Below are 27026 nucleotides of genomic sequence, written 5' to 3' on the forward strand. Positions count from 1 at the left end.
GCCTGGGGTCCGCTTTGACAACTAATCCCAAGATTTGGCATAGGCACTAGTTTTTACGAAAGATCTGACCTTCCAACCCGAAGGGTAAACTAGACCTTACTGGAATTAGTCCGGTTTCCTCACGATGTTTTCCTTCACCGAAAAGCGACTGGCAAATATCAAATGACATTTCGCACATAAATTCCGAAAAACTCATTGGTGCGAGCCGGGGTTCGAACCCGCGACCTCCGGAACGAAAGTCGCACATACTTACCGCTAGGCTACCATCGCTTCGCTTAATGGATATAATTACGTTTTGAAATTAAGCTCCAATGTTTCGAGGACGGTTTTATTCGTTACCAGTAGTTATCGGAGAAGACTCTTTCTTTTAACAAGTAGTACAATCAACCAATTGGAACCCTCTACAACCATGTCAAAATGACAAGCAGTAAGAGATTTCTTACAATCTGATTTATAACGTCACTATGACGTTCTACAGTGGCCTAGGGTTCCAATTGGTTGACTGTACCTAATCGTCAAAAGGTTAATAACAATTTTGTGACATAAAAACGAAATTAACATATTATTGAAATTTTATTGGTTCAAAACAGACAATAAAAGACCAAAATCTGACGCAATGTTCTTATCTAAAGAAAATAATGTTTTCCCCTCACTAGCTCGGAAACACGTGTTTTGTCCTTTAATACCAGCGGGTAAACACGCATTTTATCCACTAGTGGGTAATTTGACTTTGAATAAAGTCAAATTAACTGCTTTAAAATTGATAAAAGTAGGTGAATCTAGTAATAAAGATGATTTACCACCTGTGGAACTACTGGAAGCAGTGATAAACGCATTTTTTGCGTTGTAGTTTCCTCGCTATAGTGAGGGGAAAAGTTTTGTGTTACACTCGGGTGCAAATGAATTTTACTTCTCGTGTGTTAAAATAAAACTTTATTCTCGAACATGGTTCAACTATAGAATCCTTTCACTTGCCCGTTTTTAAATTCCACACTTGGCGTTAAAATAAAACTTTGCATGGAGCAACGCCTGCCCAAACGTAGACCTGCCCGAATATCCCAATTCACAGCGACATTGGGACGAGCCGCTTTGTAGGCTGGTACGGAATAATCTTTATCAAACGGCAACCAGCCTTCAAGAGCGTGCTCGTCTCCTTGCCGCTTTCGAGTGGGAGTCTGGGCAGTGGCTTCAGGCTCTGCCGTCCGTGGCAATAGGTACCTTTTTGGACGACTCCACTTTCCGCATCTCTGTCGCTCTCCACCTGGGAGTGAACTGTGTTCCCCCGCATCGCTGTCGCTGTGGTGACCCAGTTGATCAGCTGGGCCACCATGGCTTATCCTGCGGCAGAAGCGCAGGACGCGCTTCCCGCCATGCGATCCTCAACGACGTCATCCGTCGGGCCTTAGCCAGTGCGGGAGTACCGGCCGTATTAGAACCGACCGGTCTCGCTCGCGATGACGGAAAGAGGCCCGACGGTATGACGCTCGTGCCATGGAAGATGGGGCAGCCCTTAGTTTGGGATGCCACTTGTGCTGATACTCTGGCGCTGTCCCATCTCCATCGCACGGCATTAAAGGCTGGCTCGGCGGCCAATTCGGCCGAACTCCTCAAGCGGCGCAAGTATGCAACCATTAATAGTGGTTGCATATTTGAGCCGTTTGGGGTTGAGACCCTGGGGCCCTGGGGGGAAGGCGCCCACAGGGTCTTTAAAGAATGCAGCCGCAAGCTTGTCGAATTGACACGTGACCAGAGGGCTGGGTCATATCTGGCACAGCGGATCAGCATTGCCATACAACGTGGCAATGCTGCCAGCCTTCTGGGCACGCTGCCGGTGGACGGCGATTTGGGGCAAATCTTTTATTTATAGTTTATTTATAAGTTTAGATTTTAGTTTTAGTTTGTAGTTTTATTTAAGGACCTATTTTATTATAAACTGAAATAGATACCATACACTAAAGAAAAAGCGACCTATTTTATTGTTTTTATTATTATGTTGTTGAATGTTTTATGAAATAAATATTATGATAGTGCTGGTTGTAAACGTTGACACAACTGTAGCAAACGTAAAAAAAAAAAAAACTTTGCCCCCTAGTATAACAAATAACTATTACAGAGGCTATTAAATGAGTACTTTTGATGTATTACTTTTACCTTCGCCGGCACGAAATTGCTACCCTATTAACGATCAGAAGACGGTAATAACTCCTTGTTATTTTGATAATATAGTGACGTCTTCTACGATTTCTACCCTATTAAATTATTCATTTATATTTTCGGTTGCCGCTTGTCCTTATCTAGTAAATTGGCTATAAGTGTCTTTGTGTTTGGTAGAAAAGGACAAAATTTAACAAGGGGCTAATAAGCATTCCGTCACACGTGTAAGTTATATTTGGCTTACCTCTTGGTACCTAATTATGGAAGTTGAAAACGACATACTTAATAATATATGTGTGTAGACACGGCGATAAAATATTTATGAAAAGCTTTTTTTACCCGCGTTGCAAATTTTATTTTATTTACAGATTGGGTGTTTTATAAATTCAATTAAAATCACAATTTTATGTAAAAGAATATGATTTTGGCCAATAATTCGTTTTTGTGAATGCGTCTAAACTCCGTCAAACCGTCCGTCCGTCGATGTAAATATCAAAAGTTTGAAGTACCTACTTTGGTCTGACCGCATTTAACAACGTCACATGTTTCGTTTAAGATACCCTGACGTTTTATTTGACCTATCCGTATCCGAAAAATAATAATTTTATTCGTAAACTCAAATTACACCGCGCTGCGTTACACACAATAGGGCCGGATATAGATTTATTAGAAGGTTCCTATTGCAAGAAAGATTTGTAACACAGATAGGCCCAAGAAAGGTATAATGCAAAGGGCGGGTAGGGTCTGGGCAAAGGTTGCGAACTTAATCATGGAAACTTTTATAACTATGTCACTGTCTTGGTACCTGAGTATTTCTATTTAAAGTTATTTTACAGGACTTCAAAATTAATATAAATATATTAATACAAATTAAGATAGTTAGGATGGAAGTATTAAATAATGCTTGACAAAAATCCCCAAATTAATTTTAAATTTTAAAAGTTTTCTCTTCTTATAAATTACTTTTGGTAGGTATGTTTTTTATACACTGTAGTTTCACAGAGCCTTGCCCTGTATTGCCGTGTTTACCTAAGTAAGTATTTCGCTAATAAAATACAATAAATAAATAAACAATACCAAAACAATATCAACGTGAAGAATACCGTCGACACCGCTGTAATTGTGATTTAAAATAGTGTCACAAAGGTTTCTTGGAATTCTATTTTCTGAACCAAAAGTGCCTTAAAAACCACAAATGTGCTTATAGACGGCCTTTCATTAAAGTCAGTCACCGTACCTGTGCTTTATTATTTGTCTACGAATAAATAGCGTTAATAAAATGTCTATGGTTTCTTACACTTAGTAAAACGTCTCTCTTTAACCTTTTTCGTAAAGGATCTTATCGAAACAACTCCGTTCTAGTTTGTAGAATTGAGAGCTTTTTCCTTTAAAACTTTTACACATATAACTCTGGGACTATAAGTAGACTTAAGTAGCATTTCTATTGTAAGCCGACTTACAAGTCAAACTACCTTTAAATCAGAATGAAAAAGAAAGTTAGATTTTAAGTAACGTAAAAAACACTTTGTTGCTGTAAATATAACGATGAATAATCATACTGAATAAACGAATTAATTTTCTTAGAACAAATTTGCCATAAGCCTTCGGTAATTGTGTCATATACTTGAAAATTTCGACCCTTGCCACCGTGTCCGAATGGCCGAGTGGTTTAGGCATCCGTCGCGATAACGGAGGAGGCTGGTTCGAATCCAGCTTTGAACACTTGGAGGCCTTGGTCACTTTTTCTTTGTTTGTTTCTTTGAATTATGAACATTTGTTATTGGATAGTATAAATAGCTTAAGCTACAGCGGGACAAATTTCGACTGGGGGGCAATTGTAACTAATCCATTTTTTCCATTATTACACTATGGTGTTGAGTTCTACATGTATCCACTGAACACGCCTACCATATATAACCGGTGGACACTCTATTTAATAATGCGAACATTGTAAAACATGGAAAAAATTGACTAGTTGAATTGGCCCCCCAGTCGAGATTTGCCCCGCTGTACCTAACTTTTTAAGTAGACATTCGCTTTTGAACATCAACCAAAGCTTACGTTAAATGTTAAATTATTAATCATGCATGATTAATGTAGAATTGAGTCGCATTTATATAGCCTTTCTATCTTTAATGTGTTTGTATTATAAAAATATCCTCAAAGCGTTATTCTCTCCGTCAGATACGGTTCCCCACATTAGCATTTTGTGATGGTTGGCATCTAGTCTTTGCTATCGAAAATGACACCGCTGCGCGATTGCGTCGACGTCGCGTCGAGAATCAGTCATCGTCAAGTTTGACTCGAAGCCGACGCTGGGAAACGCTAGAGTGAGATGGCTCTAAGTCACCACTTACCTCTCTTTCTTGAGCTCGCCGTTCTTTTTTCTAAAATTGGCGACAAGCACTTGTAGCTCAGAGGAGTGGCGGTCGTAGATTTGCGAGAGCTGCGTCGTGAAGTCTGCCACTGTAACAATAAACCACGTTTTCATTTGAGTACGTCATTTATTGTATTCTGTAACGCCGCGTCTCATACTTCCATATCGATAAGGTTTGATTTCGTATGCGTCGCATCGCCGTCGCGCGACCATCGCGCGACCGTCGCCCACGCAAGCCACGGCGTTAACGGTGTGTACCTTTAGAACGAAACCAAACCAACACAATAGCGATTTGTTTTAGCTTTAAATCTGTTTCGTTCTAAAGGCACGAAATTATTCAGGTGGAAAGGCGTTTTCTTTAACCTTTTCTCCGCCTTTCACTGAAATATTTAAGTTTCATCAGTAGGTACATTGTCAAAAATTGCACCTATATCACCGCGCACCACCATCACCATGAACTATTAATATTAAGAGAGGAGAACTAGGTCTACGTTTGTAAGGTACAGTGGAGCAAATCTCGACCTGGTCCATTTTTTCCATGTTTTACAATGTTTGCAACATTAAATAGAGCGTCCACCGGTTATGTATGGTAGGCTTGTTCAGTGTATACATGTAGAACTCTATTGAGCCATAGTGTAATAATGAAACAAAATGGATTAGTTAAATACATTTGCCCCCCAGTCGAGATTTGCCCCTCTGTCCTTTATGACAAGTTCCTTTCATCTTTATGCACATAAGGATGTGTATGTATAGTTTGCTAAATTAAGAGATTCTGATTGTTGGCCAAGGCAGTATGAAACTAATAACAATATTTGGGGCATTTATTTACTCTTAAAGACTCTGACAAAATAATAAACATTTTATTAAAAACTATGTTATCATCAATTTAGAGAAACGGAATATGTGAGCTGAAAATTGCTATCGAAAGTGAGAAAACTGCCAATAACAGTGATATCCAATACTCTCTCAACATCTGATGCCTACGGATGAAAGCTGAATTTTATTTTAATGTTGATAAATGCGATACATTTTATCTTTGTTTAGAAAACAGAGTAGGTAAGCGATTATTCGCAATGGTATTATCAAGTTTCCTATAATATGTGGGTAATTTAAAAAGCTGAGAATTTAACTCCCAAGTATTTAACGTTAACAACATAAAAACAAATGAAACTTCATCGTTGCCATCATCCATGCTAATATTATAAATGGGAAAGTGAGTGTGTCTGTTTGTTTATCTGTCTTTCACGGCAAAACGGAGTGATGAATTGTCGTGACTTTTTAAGTGGAGATATTTGAAGGAATAGAGAGTGACATAGGCTACTTTTTGTTTCTTTCTAATGCGAGCGAAGCCGCAGGCAATAGCTAGTAATATATATATATAATTATATATATCAGCATTTTATTTTCAACTGCCTCACTTTGTCGAATATGTTTTATCATGGCTCTGCCAAATTAATACAGGAGTAACACTTGACCCTGTATGGTCACGGCCCGACATTCAGACGCGTGAAGCGCGCTCTTAAATTGAGCAGTGTGCGTAGCCGAATGCAAAAACGCTCACGAAACGCTCATGATAATATCTCTTTCGTAGCTGTCTATCTCTATCGCTCTTGCGTATTGGCGCGACATAGTCAGACTACCTTTCGCGGCGTTTCGTTTTCGTTTCGCGTCGAGAAATGCCATTCGGCTAAAGCACCGGGCAGTAGATCCTACAGGGTGGGGCACAGCCCGATATTCTTACATTCAGTGCGAAGCCTGACCTCACACTCACCGGAGCACTTGACTCTATAGAGTGACATCATTTTTAGGGTTCCGTACCAAAAAGGTACAAAAGGAATCCTTATGGTGCCGCTCTGTCCGTCTGTCTGTCTGTCACATTACTAAATATCTCGAGGACTACTTATGCTATCGCTTTGAAATTTGGAATATTTATAAACATCGTGAACCTCTACTAATTGAATTTTTTTTTTTTTTTTATTTATTAATATTAATTATAGAAAATGGCCAAAATGAAAGGCGGGCAAACTGTAAATGTCAAGTTACTAGGTCAAGTGGGGTAGGTAAAAAGAAATCAAATCAAAACTGTACATGTCAAAACTATTTTTTATAATTTTTTTGTTGTGGAAAAAATCGTTTTTTGAATTAAAATGTATATAAAAACATACATCATCTTCCATAATCCGCACATTAATTTACTTAATTTGCTGATAGATGTCGCTGTACATTGTTTTTATTTAATATTTATCGCACAAAAGAATAATCTTACAGTACAAGGCGCTCTCTAAACAGAGATATTGGGAGCGGCTCTACAATGTCAACAGTAATACCAAAACAAATTTAATATAGTACAGTCAACAACACAGCTGTGTATACAGACAAAGTGCCAAAAATATGTATACACACCTTTATGTACAGGTAATAAAGTTCTGTATACATATTTTTGGCACTTACACACAGCTTGTGTTTGGCATTTGTATACACAGCGGTGTTGTTGACTGTACGAAAAACACTTATACTTAATACTTTATAAGTATAACATACCTAAACATATATAACATATACACGGTGTTACATGAGAAAACCGAATAATTTTAAAATCGCATTCCTCATGATATTAGAAGAGTAAAATATCATGCTATTAATTAAATGTATTTGTTTATTCAACTGCTCAATAATTATATCATCAATGAAGCATGATGAAATTATCATCATGCGTATGCTAGCCCAGAAATCCTCAAACTTTATCAATCTTCTATTCCATAATACTACACGCCTAAAAGCTGTAATTCTGCGAAAGTTTGCAAACAAGTCACACGGCTCACTGGTCGCGTGTGTGTAAACAGCCTATTAGGCTTTTCAGGGTACGTAGCAGAATGGCACAAACGCTCACGAAACGAAACACTCGTAGATATCTATCTCTATCCCTCTTGCGTATTGGCGCGTCACCAAACAACCTTTCGCGGCGTTTCGTTTTCGTTTCGCGTCGCAGAAATGCCATTCCGCTACGGCACCAGGCCCTTTTTTTTTTTTTTTTGACGGAGTGGGAATGCTGTTACGCACGATGTGTGGGACTCGCCGTTTCTTTCCCCTCCCCTGTCGAGAGGGGGGAAACTTGGCCCTACCCACTAAACCCACTCCGGCGTTCCATCCTCTTTGCCGTTCATGAGGGCGCGCTGGGATCGATGTTGTCATCATGTCATTCACCACGGCGCCCTCCGGCATTGCCCGGCCAAGGCACCCGCTTAAAGAGGGGGTTCAGAGACGCTTGATCCCCCTCGCTGGCATTCAATCAGGGGGGTAAAACCCCTTACGGCTCGAGGCGAGCGTACGCTCTTCGCCTTCGACCCTGCCGCCTGCGTCGTAGCGGAAGAGCGTCTGCGGCTGCTTCTCGCTCCCTCTCTGCTTCTTCCTTCTGCGATATGATCACTTCGCAGAAGGAAACCACCGCATTCCAGTTTTTCTCGCTACCCAGCATAGCTTCTACTACGCTGCGTAGCGAGAGGTCCGCCATCCCCGTCGCCGCCCTGAGGGTGGCTCTTTCAACAGCCCAGCGACCGCACTCTTCCAAAGTGTGCTGGGCCGTGTCGTCCGCTGCGCCGCATTCGTGGCAGTGAGGCCCCGGCTCTCTCCGTATTCTGTGCAGGTAATGTCCGAAACAGCCGTGTCCGGACACCACCTGCGTTATCCTGTATGTTAGGGCCCCCCTCCTGCGGCTGAGCCACTCGTCCATCACTGGTAGAATAGCACCTATGGTTCGGGTTCCATAGGCGCTATTCTCCAAGGCATCCCTCCATCTTTCTTTCAGGCGCTCCGCGGCAGCCCGCTCCCTTCTCTCGGCTTCCTCAGCGTCCGGGACCTCTCCTCGCTCCCTGTGGCTTCCACTTTAAGCCGGTACCTCTCCGCCAGCACCCCCGCATCCAGCTCCCAAGGTGGGGTGCCGGCAAGAAGGCATGCCGCTGCGTGAGAGGTGGTGCGGTAGGCCCTCACCATTCTTTGGGCCACTAACCTCTGTGGCCGACGGAGCAGTGCCTTTGCGCGTGTCGTCAGTCGTTCAGCCCAAATGGGCGCGCCGTAGAGCGCCATGCTCCTGACGACCCCCGCATATAGGCGCCGACATGGGGTATTCGGCCCTCCCAAATTAGGTAATAGGCGGCCCAGAGCCGAGGCCGCCCCCACGAGGCGAGGAGCCAGTTTCGCAAAGTGCTCCTCGAACGTCCACTTTCTGTCCAGGACAAGACCCAAGTACTTGATGTGGGGATTGACCTGGACAGATTCACCCCCCACCCTCACTGCAGCGCCCGAAGGTAACCAACGTCAATACGGCTACCAAAATGATGTAGGAACCAGTGATGCTATTGAGAGGCTTATTAATGATATAGTTATTAATTTAAATGAGAAATTCAGGGTTGCTGGTATATTTCTTGATCTGACGTCTGCATTTGACACTGTTGATCATGATATACTCTTATACAAGCTGGAACACTGTGGCGTACGTGGGAATATACTAAAACTTTTCTCGTCGTACTTATCAAATAGGAAAATGCTAGTAGAGATGAAATCGATAGAAGAAAGTACTCAACGGGTGTATCATTCCCAAATAGTTGACATTAATAAAGGGGTGCCGCAGGGCTCTATTCTTGGCCCTGTTCTTTTTGTAATATTTGTCAATGATTTAATTGATTACATTAATAAATGTTTTGGCGATGTTGGCGTTGTGGTTTTTGCGGATGACACAAACGCAATAGTTTCCTCAACTAACACAGAAGAACTGAGCAATAAAGTTAATGCATTACTGAGAAGGTTTCAGGCGTGGTTTAATAGCAATAACCTAATTTTGAATATGAACAAGACTAAATGTATGATGTTCAGAACTACGTCTAGGAATAGCGAGTCCCTGCATGTCAACCTAGAAGGTTCTGTTGTGGCCGATGAAGACAGTGTCAAATTCCTCGGTATATATTTAGATAGGGATCTTAACTGGAGAGAAGAACTCAGCTCACTGGAAAACGGCATTAGTTCAGCTTGTTATGCGCTAAGGAGTTTACGCGAGGAAGTTACTTTAAGGCAACTGACATCTGTGTATTACGCATTAATAGAGTCTCGGTTGCGATATAGCATCAAGTTTTGGGGTCAAAGCTACAAATATAATATAAATAAAGCGTTTGTAGCCCAAAAACGTGCCATTAGAATCATGGTCCGCATCCCATGGTGGCAGTCATGTAGAGAACACTTCATCCGTCTCAAAATTCTTACAGTACCCTGTCTTTACATTCTAGTGTTACTAACTGGTGTCGTAAAACACTTAAATAGATACGAGACAGAGGAAAAAAGAATCTCTAGAATGAACACACGTAGGAAGGACTTGGATAACTTGATAGCTCCAAAATTAAATGTTGTTCACCACTCCGTACTATATCAAGCAGTAAAACTATATAACTGCCTCCCGACCGAGCTCAAGTCAATACACGATGTGACCAATTTTAAATGCCGGTTAAGGGATTTATTGATTAGTAAATGCTATTACGACGTCAATGATTTTATTTGTAATGTTTAATGTATTTTTTAAATGTTCCTACTGTATACCAAAATTTGACTGACATAAGATTAATTAATATCCTAATTCTGTATAATATAGTTAAATTGCATGTTAATTATAAGGTTGTAAGATATTCTAGTAATTAGAAAATTTATTAATAGTATAATGTTACATTTCCGACATAATTGTAAAATTGTTATGGAATAAATATTATCTTATCTTATCTTATCTTATCTTAACCGGCCCCACCCCCTCGTTCGCCCGAGGACCATAGCCTCGGTCTTTGGTAAGGCAACCCGGAGCCCCAGGAGTCCTATGCGCTCCACCGTGAGCTCGGTCGCCACCGCCGCCCTCCTGAGTACCTCATCTAGCTCTCTTCCCCGCACAGCCACTAGTGTGTCGTCTGCGTAACACACGGTGATCATGCGGGGAAGCTGCACCCCCCGGATTACCCAGTCATAGCCGAGATTCCACAGGATTGGACCCAAGACAGACCCCTGCGGAACCCCGCACGCCATAGCCCTCGCACTCCTGATACCCCTCTGTTCATACAGCACTACCCGTCCCGTCAGGTAGTGCTCTACTACTCGCCTCAAATAGTGAGGCACCTCGTGATAAACCAATTGGAACCCTAGGCCACTGTAGAACTATGTCATAGTGACGTTATAAATCAGATTGTAAGAAATCTCTTACTGCTTGTCATTTTGACATGGTTGTAGAGTGGCCTAGGGTTCCAATTGGTTGACTGTACGAATTGAAATGGTTACAATCAAAGGAAAAGTAATTGAACCTGTAAAATGTTACATGTATAATTCAATTCAATTTTGATAAGTTTGGTGTTCCATTTTTATCTCAAATAAGTAAATAATCAAACTGCAAAATATAATTGTAAGTAATAAGGTATTAGATTGTACTCTATAACATAATATTTATATAGTCATAAGTTTTTTTGAAATAAATAAATAAATAATAATTATCATCCCGAGATAACCATTGGCCACTCAGCTCATCTACTTAATCCTAAATAATACTGGTATTATTTGATTTTTCCTGTCTCTTCATGACGCTTTCCAGCCAAACTTTTCTTTCAACTACCACCTAAACCTATTAACACTTTCGAAACCGGGCTCTACGCGGCGCTACGACATTTTCGCTACATACGGGGAAACCCATGTAATCGGCTACGCTTCTACGAGCGGTGTACCCGACAGTCGGGTTCTTGGTAGCGAAAGTGTTAATAAGCAAGTGTGACCTAGTAACAACATATTCATGATTAGGTAACGACCAAAGTTGGCTGAATATCATATCGTATATTACGGACTTAAAGAAAGGAAGCGCCTCCGAGCAGGTGAAGTTAAAAACTTGCATAATTAGTAGGTAACATTACATTGCCAATAAGCCCTAAAGCGCCTGAGCGTGCCCGTGTAGACGGAAGAGAACGACCGCTCCAAATCCGCTTTTCCATACAAATTTAGACCTCATTTTCCTGTCTGGACATTGACTTAATTGGAAGCAAAATGTTTCAAATAGTAAATTGAAATAGATATCATACACGAAAGAAAAACCGGCCAAGAGCGTGTCGGACCACTCTCAGTGTAGGGTTCCGTAGTATTCCGTATTGTTCTCAAAAACTACTGAACCTATCAAGTTCATAATAATTTTCCTAGATAGTCTTTATAAAGTGCTACTTTTGTGATTTTTTTTCATATTTTTTAAACATATGGTTCAAAAGTTAGAGGGGGAGGGGGGACATTTTTTTCCTTTAGGAGCGATTGGTTCCAAAAATTGCATTTTAACCACAAGAGTGCAAAGTAATTTCATACAAATTTTAACTTGATGTCTTAAGCTGGCTGGTAGAATTTACCTATAAATTTTTCACCTTATTGCAACGAATTAAGGTGAAGAAATGTACACATATTTATGAACTCGACTGTACTCAAGGTAATGGGGGGTAAATGTGTTTTTAAGCTGTATTTTTATTTCTTACAACAGAAGATTAAACGAATATAAATTAACCTTTGAAAGGTTTGTATTTTGCAAGTTTATTATTATGCACGAATCGTTTAACATTTTGATAGCGTGTAATATTATGGTGCTCCCACACCGGGCTGTTATAAAAATGTTAAATAACACGGTGTGACTGGGACAGCGCATCATCGCACCATCGCGCTGTCCCTGTCACATTTTGTTATATAACATTTATAACAGCTAGTGAGATAAGCGCCGCCGTAAAAGTTGACTGTGGGATATAGAATCAATTGTGGTGTGGGAGATAGCCTAGCAACCTGTCATTGATATCACAGTTTTTGTTTTCTTTCAACCCACTAATTGCAAAGAGTGACATCGAAATTAGAGCAGTTTCGTGTCCTTTGCCTATCTCTTTTGTGAATTCAGGCCATCGATAAGTTCTTAGGCTTATTGGCAATTATTTATTTTATGATAAATGTATTGAACGTTTATTCTACTGATTGGAACATGTACTTACTGTATTTACGGAAAAGCAAAAAAGCGCCAGGACGTATTAGGTATTACGTACCTATAAATGGCTTGTTCTGTTATTATTTTCTTTTTTATGAAATAGGCAGCAAACGAGAAGACGAGCCGCCTGATGGGAAGCAGTCATCGCCGCCCATGGACATAAGCAACATCAGGGGAGTCACTTATGCGTTGCCGACCTTTGAGAACCCTAAATACCTGCTTCTTGAAGAACCCCATGTCATAGCGCAAGGGGAACACCTCAGAAGATATTCCACATGTTCATTCTACAACTTGCATGTTCTAAACAAAAACGAAGGTTTATTAAAGATTTTTCTTTTAAAAAGTTCAAATGGTCAGCGTACGTGGGTAAATTAAGGGACCTATATTATATGGTCGACATTAATTATTCAATTTTCATTCCGAAAAATTATGTCTCCATTGTTACAAAAAACCGATACCTACCGGAAAACTGAATATAAAATTAACCTTATCCCTTTTCGCTCATGTTTTATGCAGGCTATATTATGCAGCAAGTGTCCGGATTTACGATGTCGAGGGAACACAAATGTTGAAGTGTTGTTAGTGCTCGCAAGGGCTTGTTATACGGCATCTGCTTTTGGGGTAATGGTTGGGGAGACAGAAATGCTAAATGTATAGTTACTTTAGTTACTCGAGCGTCGTTGATACACATTACAATCGAATGGTGATAGCATGGTGGAGGTCGTTGTAAACTCACAGCATACAGGTCGAACGCGATTAATTAACATTAGGTTGCACTAGCCGTGGTCGCGGAAGACTGACGCCGCGTCTTGCGTGATACGACGAACCCGTCGACGGCGACGATTAATGCGACGAAATCAACATTCTATGGACTGCACTTAGGTGGCGACGGAACGCGACGGCGATGCGACGCGACGAACTAGACGATGAACATGCGAATGTTACGTCGCGATGCGACGCGATGCGATCAAACCGCTGTGTTCATATGGGAGTGTCTTGCGTAAGCGACGGCCCGCGACGGCCCGCGACGGCGATGCGACGCGATGCGATGGCGATGGGCGCGCGATCTGACGTCCCAGCAAAGTGTCAACAACACAAAATTGTTACTAATATCAGGTAGTTTTGTGTTGTTTACATCTCCGGTGAAATTTTGCTGGGACGTCAGTCTTTCGCGACGCAACGTTGGAAAAAGGTAAAATAATGTTTATTAATCGCGTTCGACCTATGTGACTTAGTGTTATATCCATAATCAGCTTAACGATTTATTTAACCCAACGCCAACTCCCCATCAGCCAAGGGCTCCACGTAGCCGGTTAAAAGTAGTTAACATAGTCTTCAAGGGATAGCAAGGTATCACTCATATCTGAAGCGCTTGAGCACAGTATAATAAAGAGAATTATCGTAAAGTATGTACTGGCCACTCTCGAATACCTCACAGTTACCGCCTGTCAAAAACGCGAACAGTCGACCTGTCATATCTCACTCATACAAGCACGGTGCCCGTTCGGTTCACCTACACGAGCTTAGACTGTGTGCTAGGAACGCGCCTCTTTCATATAATTGATCGCCAGTGTCCGAGATGTAGCTTGAGTAACTACAAAAAACCGGCCAAGAGCGTGTCGGGCCACGCTCAGTGTAGGGTTCCGTAGTTTTCCGTATTTTTCTCAAAAACTACTAAACCTATCAAGTTCAAAACAATTTTCCTATTTTTTTTCATATTTTTTAAACTTATGGTTCAAAAGTTAGAGGGGGGGGACGCACTTTTTTTTCCTTTAGGAGCGATTATTTCTGAAAATATTAATATTATCAAGAAACGATTTTAGTAAACCCTTATTCATTTTTAAATACCTATCCAACAATATATCACACGTTGGGGTTGGAATGAAAAATAATATCAGCCCCCACTTTACATGTAGGGGGGGTACCCAAATAAAACATTTTTTCCATTTTTTATTTTTGCACTTTGTTGGCGTGATTGATATACATATTGGTACCAAATTTCAGCTTTCTAGTGCTAACGGTTACTGAGATTATCCGCGGACGGACGGACGGACAGACAGACATGGCGAATTTATAAGGGTTCCTAGTTGACTACGGAACCCTAAAAACACCTCTTGGCCTCCCAGGCTATAAGAAATGTGCACATATGCTATTCGTATTCCTAAGGAACGTACTTTTGTATGGTATTTTTTACTTATATTGGTTTATACTGGATACCAGTGGGGTAATTAATTGAAGAGATAGTCATTTTTGCAGTTTGGATTTTGGAACTGTATTACAAGTGCAATGGAATTAATTGTACTTTGAAATTCCAGTTTATTTTGTTGTTATAGACTTACCCCCTTATTCATAAACATTCACTAAAGTTATCACGCCGATAAAGTTCGTTTATCCCTTTTCGACGTATTGGTGTGATGAAAGGGATAAACGAACTTTATCGCTTGATAAATAGTGAACTTTATCGCTTGATAAAAATAAAACTGTCGGGCCATCAGTGAACGTTTTTTATCAAAAACTACTGAACCTATCAAGTTCAAAACAATTTTCCTGGAAAGTCTTTATAAAGTTCTACTTTTGGATTTTTTTCATAATTTTTAAACATATGGTTCAAAAGTTAGAGGGGGGGGACGCACTTTTTTTCCTTTAGAGCGATTATTTCCGAAAATATTAATATTATCAAAAAACGATCTTAATAAACCCTTATTCATTTTTAAATACCTATCCAACAATATATCACACGTTGGGGTTGGAATGAAAAAAATATCAGCCCCCACTTTACATGTAGGGGGGTACCCTAATAAAACATTTTTTTTCCATTTTTTATTTTTGCACTTTGTTGGCGTGTCTGATATACATATTGGTACCAAATTTCAGCTTTCTAGTGCTAACGGTTAAATATCCGCGGAAACGGACGGACGGACGGACGGACGGACGGACGGTCGGACGGACGACAGACAGACAGACATAGTAACTACGGAACCCTAAAAAGATAGTAAGGTACAGTGGGACAAATCTCGACTGGGGGCAATTGTAACTGATCCATTTTTTCTATTATTACACTATGATGTTGAGTTCCACGTGTATCCACTGAACACGCCTACCATTTATAACCAACCAAACATTCATCATCGCCCAAATCAATTGTTTAATTTTATTTTCTCTCTTTTTCGTGACGCCTTGGTTTTACTGTAATGTCATGTAAACATGTTTTTACTTATAAATAAATAAATAATTGTAAGACATGGAAAAAATGAATCAGTTATATTTGCCCCGCTGGACCTTATATTAATGTTACATAAGTAAATCATTACTGTCAACCTCTAACTACCACGTGTCTGACACTGAAATATTGGGCTATTTATCTGTGTAACAATAACTAACACACGTAGCGAATTAGAGTTGTGCCTGCTCGTTCACTAAAAGATCGCTCCCAACTAGTACGATCTCCGAAGTGTACTAGTTCGTACTTTTAGGACATTTAGGACAGTACACCGAGAGAGCGAGAGACAAATTGTGCATATGGCGTACAGTAACGCTCGCTCGTAGCCGAGAACTGGCCCCGTAGCCGAATGGCACGAACGCTCACGAAACGAAACGCTCGTAGATATCTATCTCTATCGCTCTTGCGTATTGGCCCGACAGAGCCAGACTACCTTTCACGGCGTTTCGTTTACGTTTCGCGTCGCAGAAATGCCATTCGGCTACGCACCCTGATAGGCCGTTTTCGCGCGCTCTCGGTCCGAGTCAGTCGGTTTTAGTTCGGTTGCGGTCGGATCACAGTCATTGTCAGTCCTCGGCTCTTCGCTCCCTTCGCTCTCATTCTATTGCGCGTGTGTGAGTGTACTAAATGTACTAGAGAGCAGAATCATTTGGGAGTAGTTCGGTCTAGTACAGTGCAGGGAATCGTGTCTTTTGTACTAATAGTACATGTCCTACACAAGTCTAGTAGCGAATACATCACTGTCAGTTCAGTGTCAAGTTCGTGGTAAGGGTGCTCAAGATAATGAGTATCTTTTCTTACCTCATGTTTCGTCAGGTTAAGGAGCGATATAGACTCTCAAGGCCTAACTTATGCGCGCGCACAGGTACTTCATTTTAGTTTTATGACCCATTTTAGTTCTGTGACCGCGTTCCTTAAAAGCTAAGAACTTTTTGCTCAACTTCGAATTTAAACAGTCCCTAATGAACTGTCGGAGTACTTTTAATTACTTTTAAACTACAAGGTTACAGAAGAACTTTCTTGCCAAGTTGGCTAAGGAAGGACAGCGTTTTAAGAATTGAATTGTTCTCTGAATATGCTTAAAAGCTTCGCTAAGCTTGATTGTTAGGTAAGTAAATTTTGATTAGAGTCATTAAATAGGTGAGTGGAATTTGATAAGAGTTGTTAAACAGGTAATAATTTAAGGTTGAAGCTATAAATGTGTCGTTGATAAGAAATAATTTTCAAGTGTATCCATGTGCCCATCTGTACATCAGGCCCCGTAGCCGAATTTCTACAACGTGAAACGAAAACGAAACGACGCGAAAGGTAGTCTGGCTCGTCTCGCCAATACGCAAAAGCGATAGGTATAGGTAGGTATATATCTACGAGCGTTACGTTTCGTGAGCGTTTGTGCCATTCCGCTACGCACGCTGTTAGTTGCGAAATTGCATCAATGAATTCATTCATAATTTCTCCATGCACTTCTGCAGCTCACTGTACATGCTTCTAAAAAATAACATGTACATATTTAAAACAAAGATATCTGTCTCCACCGTTCCACATCTATTAAGAAAAGGGCTCAATTTAAAAAGTTTCGGTAAGAGCGGGCAGCGTTTATGAATAGTTTACGCGGATCGAACGAGCGAACAAACTCCGGAACTTATCGGAACTCACGATGAACTGTATTAGAAATGCAGTGAAATTTTTAATTGCTTTTTAATCACTGACACTACTGGCCGATCGACTTCTTTCTTAGGTCCTTTCAGATGGGATATTTTTTGACCCCCGACGCAAAAACGACGGGGTGTTATAAGTTTGACGCGTCTGTCTGTCTGTCTGTCTGTCTGTCTGTCTGTCTGTTTGTCTGTCTGTGTGTGTGTCTGTCTGTGGCATCGTAGCTCCCGAACGGATGAACCGATTTCGATTTAGTTTTTTTTATTTGAAAGCTGTGTTAGTCGGGAGTGTTCTTAGCCATGTTTCATGAAAATCGGTCCACTAAGGTCGCGGTCGGGGTTTTTTTTTAACCCCGAAAAATTTTAATTTTGTGGTTAGGTTATTTTATTAGCAGAACTTAGTTACTTCCTTTGGGCCTTACATCTGGCATGTATTAATACCCATCCATAAAAGATAAAATAAAAATCGTAATTTTTTTCCTATCAGTATCAATGATATTTCTTCTATTTAGATTTAGTTATTGTACAATACTGCTATAAAAATAAACTAGATTAGTATTAGCATTAAACATTAATGATTTTTGAACTAAGACATTATTTTTGTACAAACAGGAGAACCTCAAAAAATGGTCTGACTAGACGAAAACATATGCATCGGGGCTAGTACAGTCAGCAGCAGATATACCTGAGCGGGCAGGGTGTCCAAGAAACTTTTCAATCGTCACAAAAATAGTGACTTCTAAGTTGTCATTTTCACGTAGGCTTTCAGTTCGTCACATATATCTTAACACCTGAGTTTTTCTTTAACACATAAACTCTTCTTTAATCACAATGACAATAACGGTTAGAATGTCAGTGGTAACTAAGCAGTCGAATACAAACCGCTGTCATTAATACCTACACGCCCTGTCAATCACGCACGTCAGCAGCCAGGGTGCCACCAGTTGCTAAGCAGTTGTTATTTCAGTGGTAACTAAGCATCAACATTTTATGTAATTAACCAAAAAATACTACATACATACATACATACAATCACGCCTGTATCCCATGAAGGGGTAGGCAGAGCACATGAAACTACTCAAGTTTCAGTGCCACTCTTGGCAAATAAGGGGTTGATAGAAAACGAAATTGTGCCATTGCAGTGACAGGTTGCCAGCCTCTCGCCTACGCCACAATTTAACCCATATCCCACAGTCACCTTCTACGACACCCACGGGAAGAAAGGGGGTAGTGAAATTCTTAACCCGTCACCACACGGGCGCAAAAAAAATACTGCAGCCGTTTATTAGGTGCTGCGGTATGCTAGCGAGTTGATGAAATAATTTTAATTGAGCGTAGTGCGTGTATATTGCGTAATATAATTATTTATTTATTTTCGAGCTCGTGGACGATAGCCTAGTTGCTTATGCTCCAACTTAATTTAAAAAAAATCCCAAAATGTCAAAATTGACAAATTATATGATAAATATTTTTACATATTATTTTACAATTTTCATCAATCGCCGTATTCTTTAATAAAAACGGTTCACAATAGTTATTGTGCTGTAAATAGCAATATTTCGAATATTTATTTATTTATTGCTTTCCAGAAGTTAGTTGAAAATTACAGGAAATCAAGAAATATATAGTTGCAGTCAAAAGAAAGTAAGGACAAAGCCTTATTTAAATAATGTATTTTATAGTAATCTAAATCAAAATGCAATTTGAATTATCTCTTTTCGTTTCTGTTTCAGTATTGATAGCTCGCCAAGGCACCGAAAACTAAATGCAGTGATAATTTTATTGGTGACAAGAAGTGAAAGGAATAGTTCCCGTCATAGTTATCAACAAACAATATTTCCTATAATCTTCACAAAACCATAATGCATACTTTGCAATTGGCAGGAGGTACCAATGCTTAGCATGATAATCAAGAAACTTTTCAAAGAATTTGATGAATAAAATTGGCCTATAAATTTATTGTTTTATTCCCAATTAAGAATATACGATACTTTAAAAAATCCAAGCTGAGTGTGGGATTGAGTAATGCTCGATAAATTAGCCGTAAATCGTTTGACAACTTTTGTCTCATTCTGATCATAGTGCCATCTGAATCTGTCGTGCTGATATATATGTAAGGTACAGCGGGGCAAATTTCGACTCGGGGGCAATTGTAACTGATCCATTTTTTTTATTATTACACTATGATGTTGAGCTCTACATGTATCCACTTGTTAAGAATCTCATAACTTCACAAATTATTGATATAATTATTGTAAGGCAGTGTTAAATATCTCATAATTTTACCCAAAGATTGATATATTGTTGTAAGTTGGCTACCCGAACGGCGGGCTGTCAGTTAGTTTTTTCGCGTGAATAAGTGAACTTTGTTTCTGTGACGCTTCGTAAAATAATAATAAATAGCACGAAGAACCCGCTTTGGAGTATTAATTATTATGTCGGTAAAACACTGAAGACGCCTACCATATAATAACCGATGGACACTCTATTTAATAATGCAAACATTGTAAAACATGGACCAGTTACATTAACCCCTCAGTCGAGATTTGTCCCGCTGTACCTTAGCTGTTTGTGGTAAAACATTTTTAAACTAATAAAAATAAAATAATCTGAAAGTAATACTTCCGTCTTAGTGCGTTTTCACATTATCCGATCAGATATCGAATGTAGGACCGATACCGATATATTTCAGCCGTATATTTAAGCCATACATCTGATATCGGTAATATTTTACGTAGCATATTTTGCCTATTCTGGAATGTACGTTTAAGATAATTTAGAATTATCGTTAAAACTTATGCAAAAAAAAACTCAAAACAAATAAAAAAACCGGCCAAGAGCGTGTCGGGCCACGCTCAGTGTAGGGTTCCGTAGTTTTCCGTATTTTTCTCAAAAACTACTGAACCTATCAAGTTCAAAACAATTTTCCTAGAAATTCTTTATAAAGTTCTACTTATGCGATTTTTTTCATATTTTTTAAACATATGGTTCAAAAGTTAGAGGGGGGGGGACGCACTTTTTTTTCCTTTAGGAGCGATTATTTCCGAAAATATTAATATTATCAAAAAACGATCTTAGTAAACCCTTATTCATTTTTAAATACCTATCTAACAATATATCACACGTTGGGGTTGAAATGAAAAAAAATATCAGCCCCCACTTTACATGTATGGGGGGGTATCCTAATAAAACATCTTTTCCCATTTTTTATTTTTGCACTTTGTTGGCGTGATTGATATACATATTGGTACCAAATTTCAGCTTTCTAGTGCTTACAGTTACTGAGATTATCCGCGGACGGACGGACGGACGGACGGACGGACGGACGGACGGACAGACAGACATGGCGAAACTATAAGGGTTCCTAGTTGACTACGGAACCCTAAAAACGAAATAAAAATAAAACCCAAAAAAGACTATTATCTTTACGCGTGTCTCCGCCGAGACTTGAACCAGTCGTGACCTCAGGATTGAAAAGCAAACGAACTTTAAATGAGGCCATAACGTGCCTTGACAACTGTCCCGAAATTCGGCATCATTTAGCTTTCTCTATGTGTCAGGCGTTTCGATGTTCATGCTGAAAAGTAAATTAAATACTTACGTTAGTAAATTGCACCTGTCAAATTATTGAAGAGAAAAACGTGAGACGGATGTATGGGATGACAAGACTGCACTGCTTTCGATGGCTGTCAAAACGCTTGCCCGGAACTATATTATTCATTCAATATTTGGCCATATTTGTATGCGCTAAACGTCTATTTTGCCAGATTGTTCAGGTATATTTGACACGTTAACCGCTTAGATACCAATGGTTTTTTGACAGCTCAGGTAAGAATGACTTATTGTAAGTATAGCAATTAATGAATAGCGACTGTTAAGATATTTGTGCCATAACTTTTTGACAATTTAAACGCTAAGTTTTCCACGTGTTTTCTTAATCGCTTTCGGTCTCTCATTGCCGACGATCATGACCAAACAGTGATTGATATATTCATTTGGCGCAGTTCAGGGTCATGTGGACCTAAGACATGTGTAGATTTGTAAAGTAGCTACTACAGACATATTTATATAATTGTAGTTTCAATTTAACTATCTCTGTCTGTCTGTGTATTTGTCTATCTTTGTCGAGTTAAAATAATGTAAAGCTGAGACGTTACACAACGTAATAATGAGAACAACCCCATTATTCATACTGAACCCTCATTTATTTCCTCAGAACGTCATTCTTCAGTTGCGGGTGATTCTCATCTCATTTCCGTAAACATCTGATTGTGTATAATACTCGAATACGAATACTTGTTCGTTGAATACGAGTTGAGGAAGCGAATGTAATATAACAGACAAGTAGATTTTGCGGTATACTTATAAGTAATTTTCATTTTCTATACATTACACACACACAAGTTTTTCAAACCGTCTCGTTTGTTAGAGCATCGACAAGTTTGAGAAATTACATTACACATCTTTCTGAGTTTTTATCAGCGTGATTTGATGATGAAGTAAGCAGAGAATGCGCTGCAAAATAACTTACGAGAAATGTAGAAAATGATATGAAAATTCGTTAATTTATAGTGCACTTCATATGAAAGAAAGCACCCAACTTTGAAACAAAACACTGTAGGTATGTCACATTTACCTACGCGATTTGCTAGAGCTCGCTAAAATGTATTGTCATAGTAGTTTTACAAAAAAATATGAACAAACGAACGACGAACTTATTACTCTCGCATTTTATCAAAGTATGTATCTAACATGATATCCATCGTCGATTACCATAAATCGATTTATTTTAAGATTAATTTTGAAATTGTCTTCCTCGTCCTAAATACATCCTCTATTAGTCAACCAACTTTGGATCACACATAACTAAAAATACTGTGCATGATGATAGGCGTCATCGTCATGATTAATCAATAATACAATTATTTGTTATGCGTTCATTTCTATTTACGTAAATAAAAGCTAAATCATACGATAAAGAGCAATCGTCGAAAACTCCAAACAAGTTCTAACACGTTGTTCAACATGTAGCACATGTAGGGATTCTACAAATAACGAACAGCGGCCAACTTGCGCCAGATGTGGAACTTAGCACTTACTAACAAGTTAGTAACGGCAGTGTTATACCCTTCGGGCACCCGGAGGCCTTAATTCGGGTGGAAAGATACCTAAGTAGATATAGTAGTACAGTGCTTTACAGGCCCATTCTAACTTACACTAATAATCATAGGATATCAGTGTACGTAGCTGAATGTACAAACGCTCACGATACTTAATATTTTATTATTTCTTTCGTAGGTATCTATCTCTATCGCCGGCGCGACAGAGTCAGACTACATTTCTGCGGCGTTTCGGTGGCGTTTCGCGTCGCAGAAATGCCATTCGGCTACGAGGCCAGGCGCTTTAATACAAATATCTTTTTTTTTTAGAAAAACACCAGATAGCGCGACTTCAAGTAGGTATGTACTCGTGGTACATTCTAGAAGTCGCTTTTATAAATATTTTTCTTGCATTCAATGTTGCAATGTTGTAATGTTTCAATGTTGTTTTTTTTAATTGTCTCTTATCAAGTCGCTGTATGTTTTTTTTTTTTTTAATGTTTGTTCCAGAACGCATGCTAAATATGTATTAACCCCATTTTTCTAAAGGATGTCATCGAGGGAACTCCTCGTACTTGCTCGTGATTTTTTGACGCGAGCATTTACGACGCACCATATCTAAATTAAGTACATCTTTTATAAATATTTTTACTTGCATTCAATGTTGCAATGTTGTAATGTTTCAATGTTGTTTTTTTTAATTGCGGCTCTTTTAATCTGTGAAATTACCGTTTGCGGCTGACTTTCAAAAAAATTGGTTAATTCCAATGCTTTTAGCTCTCATCCTCAAAGCCTACCTAAGAAATAGGTTGAAGCTATGAATAGCTGACAATTTATACGTGTGTATCTGCGTTAAGAGTATCGGTCCTACCACATTAGTAATTAATTATGTATGTAGTTACTGTTGCAGGCTAAAAATAGCTAACAATAATTAATAAAGTCCATTTTGCTCTTGACACTCAAATTAAAATTATTTTCACCAATTAAAACTTTTGAAATTCACTGTTGTGTGTGAATGTATTCAAATTTGAAATGATACGAAACAACTCCGAAAAAATGAAAGTACCTTTATGATGTAGGCGACTTATCTCGGAAAATATGGAAGGGACGTCAGTATATGATATAACGGTAACGTTATGAAGGTTATAAAAGTTGAGTACCGCGGTTAGGTCACGAGGCTTGCCGAGTGGCCTAAGTAAGGTACGAGACTTTTATAGCCTTCATAATGTTACGATTGTATACTATACTTTTTCTACGACAGCCAAATACATACCTATTCGAGAATAATAAAATGGGTTACTTATCTACTTCATATAATGAATGGGAACATTTGTGTGGATCTTAGCATTGAGTATTCAGTCTGTCCACAATGTTGATGGCGAGAACTTGTTGCACAATTCTTCAAAATATGCCAACAACGCGGTTTCAGAGAAAGTTGAAACATTTTTTTGCAATTTCCATGTCAGAACAATCATAACATTTTTGGTACGCTTTATCTGACTTTTCAGGTAACAAATTGTCAGTCATTTTGAGCGCCATAGCCTTGATTTCTTCGGAAGTACATTGTTCACCAGAATCACTCATAATTACTTAAATTTTTGCACAATAACGTCGAATTAAAACAAACTACACAACACCGAAATAGTTCAAATAGTTTCGTCAAAAGTTTACAGATGTCAAACATACCATAGACAAGAGAAATAGAAAATAAGCCGGTTTTCAATTACGAAAAATGTGGTTGCGTTCAAGAATATTTAAATGTCGAATGTAAAATTATTGGAAAAACGTATGATTTTTACCTTTGTTTTGCAATATCTAATATGTAAAACGCATTTCAGTTTATTTTTTCATCTTGATTTAAATTATGAACCTAAATATTATATTATTTATTAAAAGTTACTTATTACTGCAAATGAAAACATACCTGATAAATGGAAATATATTATACAAAAATTCTAATTAGTTATTAAAAGTTACTTATTACTGCAAATGAAAACATACCTGATAAATGGAAGTTGTGCTTTAAAAAAAAAATTAACAGAACTCCTATATTCATATGATTACTGCTAGCAGACCTGTACCTGTAGACAAATAGACTTTCTTATCGTTACTCAAATGAACTTAATTTGGATACCGCTGACAATAATCTAATTGGCAGATTTAAGTGCTGGAGATGGAAAATAAGTTCTATACCTCTGACAGGCCGTTAGAAATAAACTTTCAGGGGTGATAAACACTGAAGTGTTTTAGTTTGAGACTAAGGTTTTGTTATGAGGTTTTGTGCAGCTGTTTGAATTTCTAACGGAAAGAAATTGCGAGTTTGCTGCGAAAAAAGGGCAAATTATTGTCTACGCTATTCTCTTATTCCATTAATAATAAAAACGGTGTTTTCTATTCCTGTCTATACCAAATTCAGAACTAAGAATGTATGTTTTGTTTTATCGAAACTTTAACCATTGTCGCTTACCCCTCTTTCATATTAGAGCTAATAGCTACGATACGCTGACGAAGAGTTAGCGATTGTGACGTAAGTATAGGTACAGTCAACCAATAAAAATCCTAGGCCACTGTAGAACCATTTAACAGTAAACGCGTGTTCAAAGTTCAAAGTGACTTCTATGGCAAAAAAAGCACGGTGTCAATGAGATAGGGTTCTAGAGTGGTCTATGATTCAATAATTATGTTTGATCGTGCCTGTTGTAATTGGTTATTAACTACCTTTAGCCGTTATGTAACATGTACAGTCAATCAATTGGAACCCTAGGTCACTCTACAACTATGTCAAAATGACAAGCAGTATGAGATTTCTTACAATTTATAACGTCACTATGACATTGTCCTACAGTGGCCTAGGGTTCCAATTGGTTGAATGCTCTGAACTTACCTAGAATGTAATTATTTATTTATTTATTTATCGTCTTGCGATACAATACACACATAATATTATTTACATTTAAACTTAAAATTTAGAAGTCTGCAGGTACAAACACGCAATATGAATAATGCGAATATCAACAATGCGAAAAGAGCGGCAACAAAAAGCCCTCTGACAAGAGATGTTGGACCATCAGTCCGCATCTGCCAACTTACTCGTAACATAGGGATGTAATAGAACGTCTAATATTGTTTTTTGTGACAGAATCCAAAAATAACAAGCCAAATCAATATTCGTCGTTATTCCATTTCAGAACAGCCTAATGGTAAAACTCGCCCATTAGCTTAATAATGTAAGCAGCATTAGCAGTATAAAGGTAGAAACTTTTTAGACTACTCCCACTTTGTTTGCGAAAGGTTAATGTTTTTATGAAATTTGGGAGGGCAGATAGAACGTCGGTATCTAATTTATTTCCATTTCACTTCGCCTTTATGAGGAAATACATGTTTTTTCGGAATTCAAGAAAAAAGGCAAAGAGCATGTTAACAAATTTGGTTCGCATTTTTGTTGGATTTTATTAGGGATTGCACGTTAGAGTGAGTGTTTGAATAATGTGTACAAATACAAATTACAAAACGTGCAACATGTGCAATATTCAATCAACAACAATCCAATATTAAAGTGTTATACTTAGTCAGAACTGAAAAACTAGGATTGGTAAATTGGATTTAATAATTTATTAAATATTAATTTCGAGAAACGGATCATGATCGGCTAAAATATTGATAATAGTACCTACCGAAGTGTACTTGGCTAAGGTCGGATGGAGGAAAAGATCGTATGACCGAATTTGTTGTAATAATGTTAGTAACCATCATGTGTTTGCAATATTTAAGTAGTTAAAAAATGTAAAAGTTAATATTTCATAAAAAATAAGTACTTACCTAGTAGATTTTTTAATGCACTTTATTTTACTTGCTTTAGTTCAAATTATCAATTAGCATAATCGAAGTCCAAGAGCTTTATTTAATAAATGACGTTTAGTAAATTAACAATTAAAACTTGTGTTGATCATTTGCATGTGATGGTATAAGTTAGTTTCGGTGAAGATAAACATCGTGAGGAAACCGGCTAATTCCAATAAGGTCTAGTTTACCCTTCGGGTTGGAAGGTCAGATGGCAGTCGTTTTCGTAAAACTAGTGCCTACGCCAAATCTTGGCGTTAGTTGTCAAAGCGTACCCCAGGCTCCCATGAGCCGTGGCAAATGCCGGGATAACGCAAGGAGGATGATGATGGTATAAGTTAGTCGGATAGGTTTATTTGTGACGTCTTTACAGCTCTTCAAAAAAAAACCAGCCCAGTCATATCCGGATACCTTGTCTCGTACAGTCGTCTATTTAGTAACGAGAATTTGTATTTTGAGATTTATCATATTAGACTCACCTGTTAAACATTCTGATTCTACGTCTGGTATATATTTTTCCGGAAGGATGATTTGAAGGAAAAACGAATAAGCTGAGAAAGCCGGAAAAATATTGTGCCCATCTTGTGTAGCGACTAAACCCTTATTACATTTTGTAAATATTTATGGCTTGTCGCCAAAGCTTGAAACAGCTTTTGAGATCTTAGCT

General features: G+C 38.7%; 1 protein-coding gene across 1 annotated transcript in view; it reads right to left on the reverse strand.

Annotated features, from left to right (window-relative positions):
• Positions 1-27026, reverse strand: part of LOC125226508 — a 318421-nt gene that overhangs the window by 199113 nt on the left and 92282 nt on the right. The window contains exon 4 of the mRNA XM_048130491.1: positions 4512-4620. Within this exon, the coding sequence (XP_047986448.1) occupies positions 4512-4620 (109 nt within the window). The remainder of the gene's footprint in view (positions 1-4511; positions 4621-27026) is intronic.

This window comes from Leguminivora glycinivorella, chromosome 5 (genome assembly GCF_023078275.1).
Source record: "Leguminivora glycinivorella isolate SPB_JAAS2020 chromosome 5, LegGlyc_1.1, whole genome shotgun sequence".
In the NCBI taxonomy this organism is placed as follows: domain Eukaryota; kingdom Metazoa; phylum Arthropoda; class Insecta; order Lepidoptera; family Tortricidae; genus Leguminivora; species Leguminivora glycinivorella.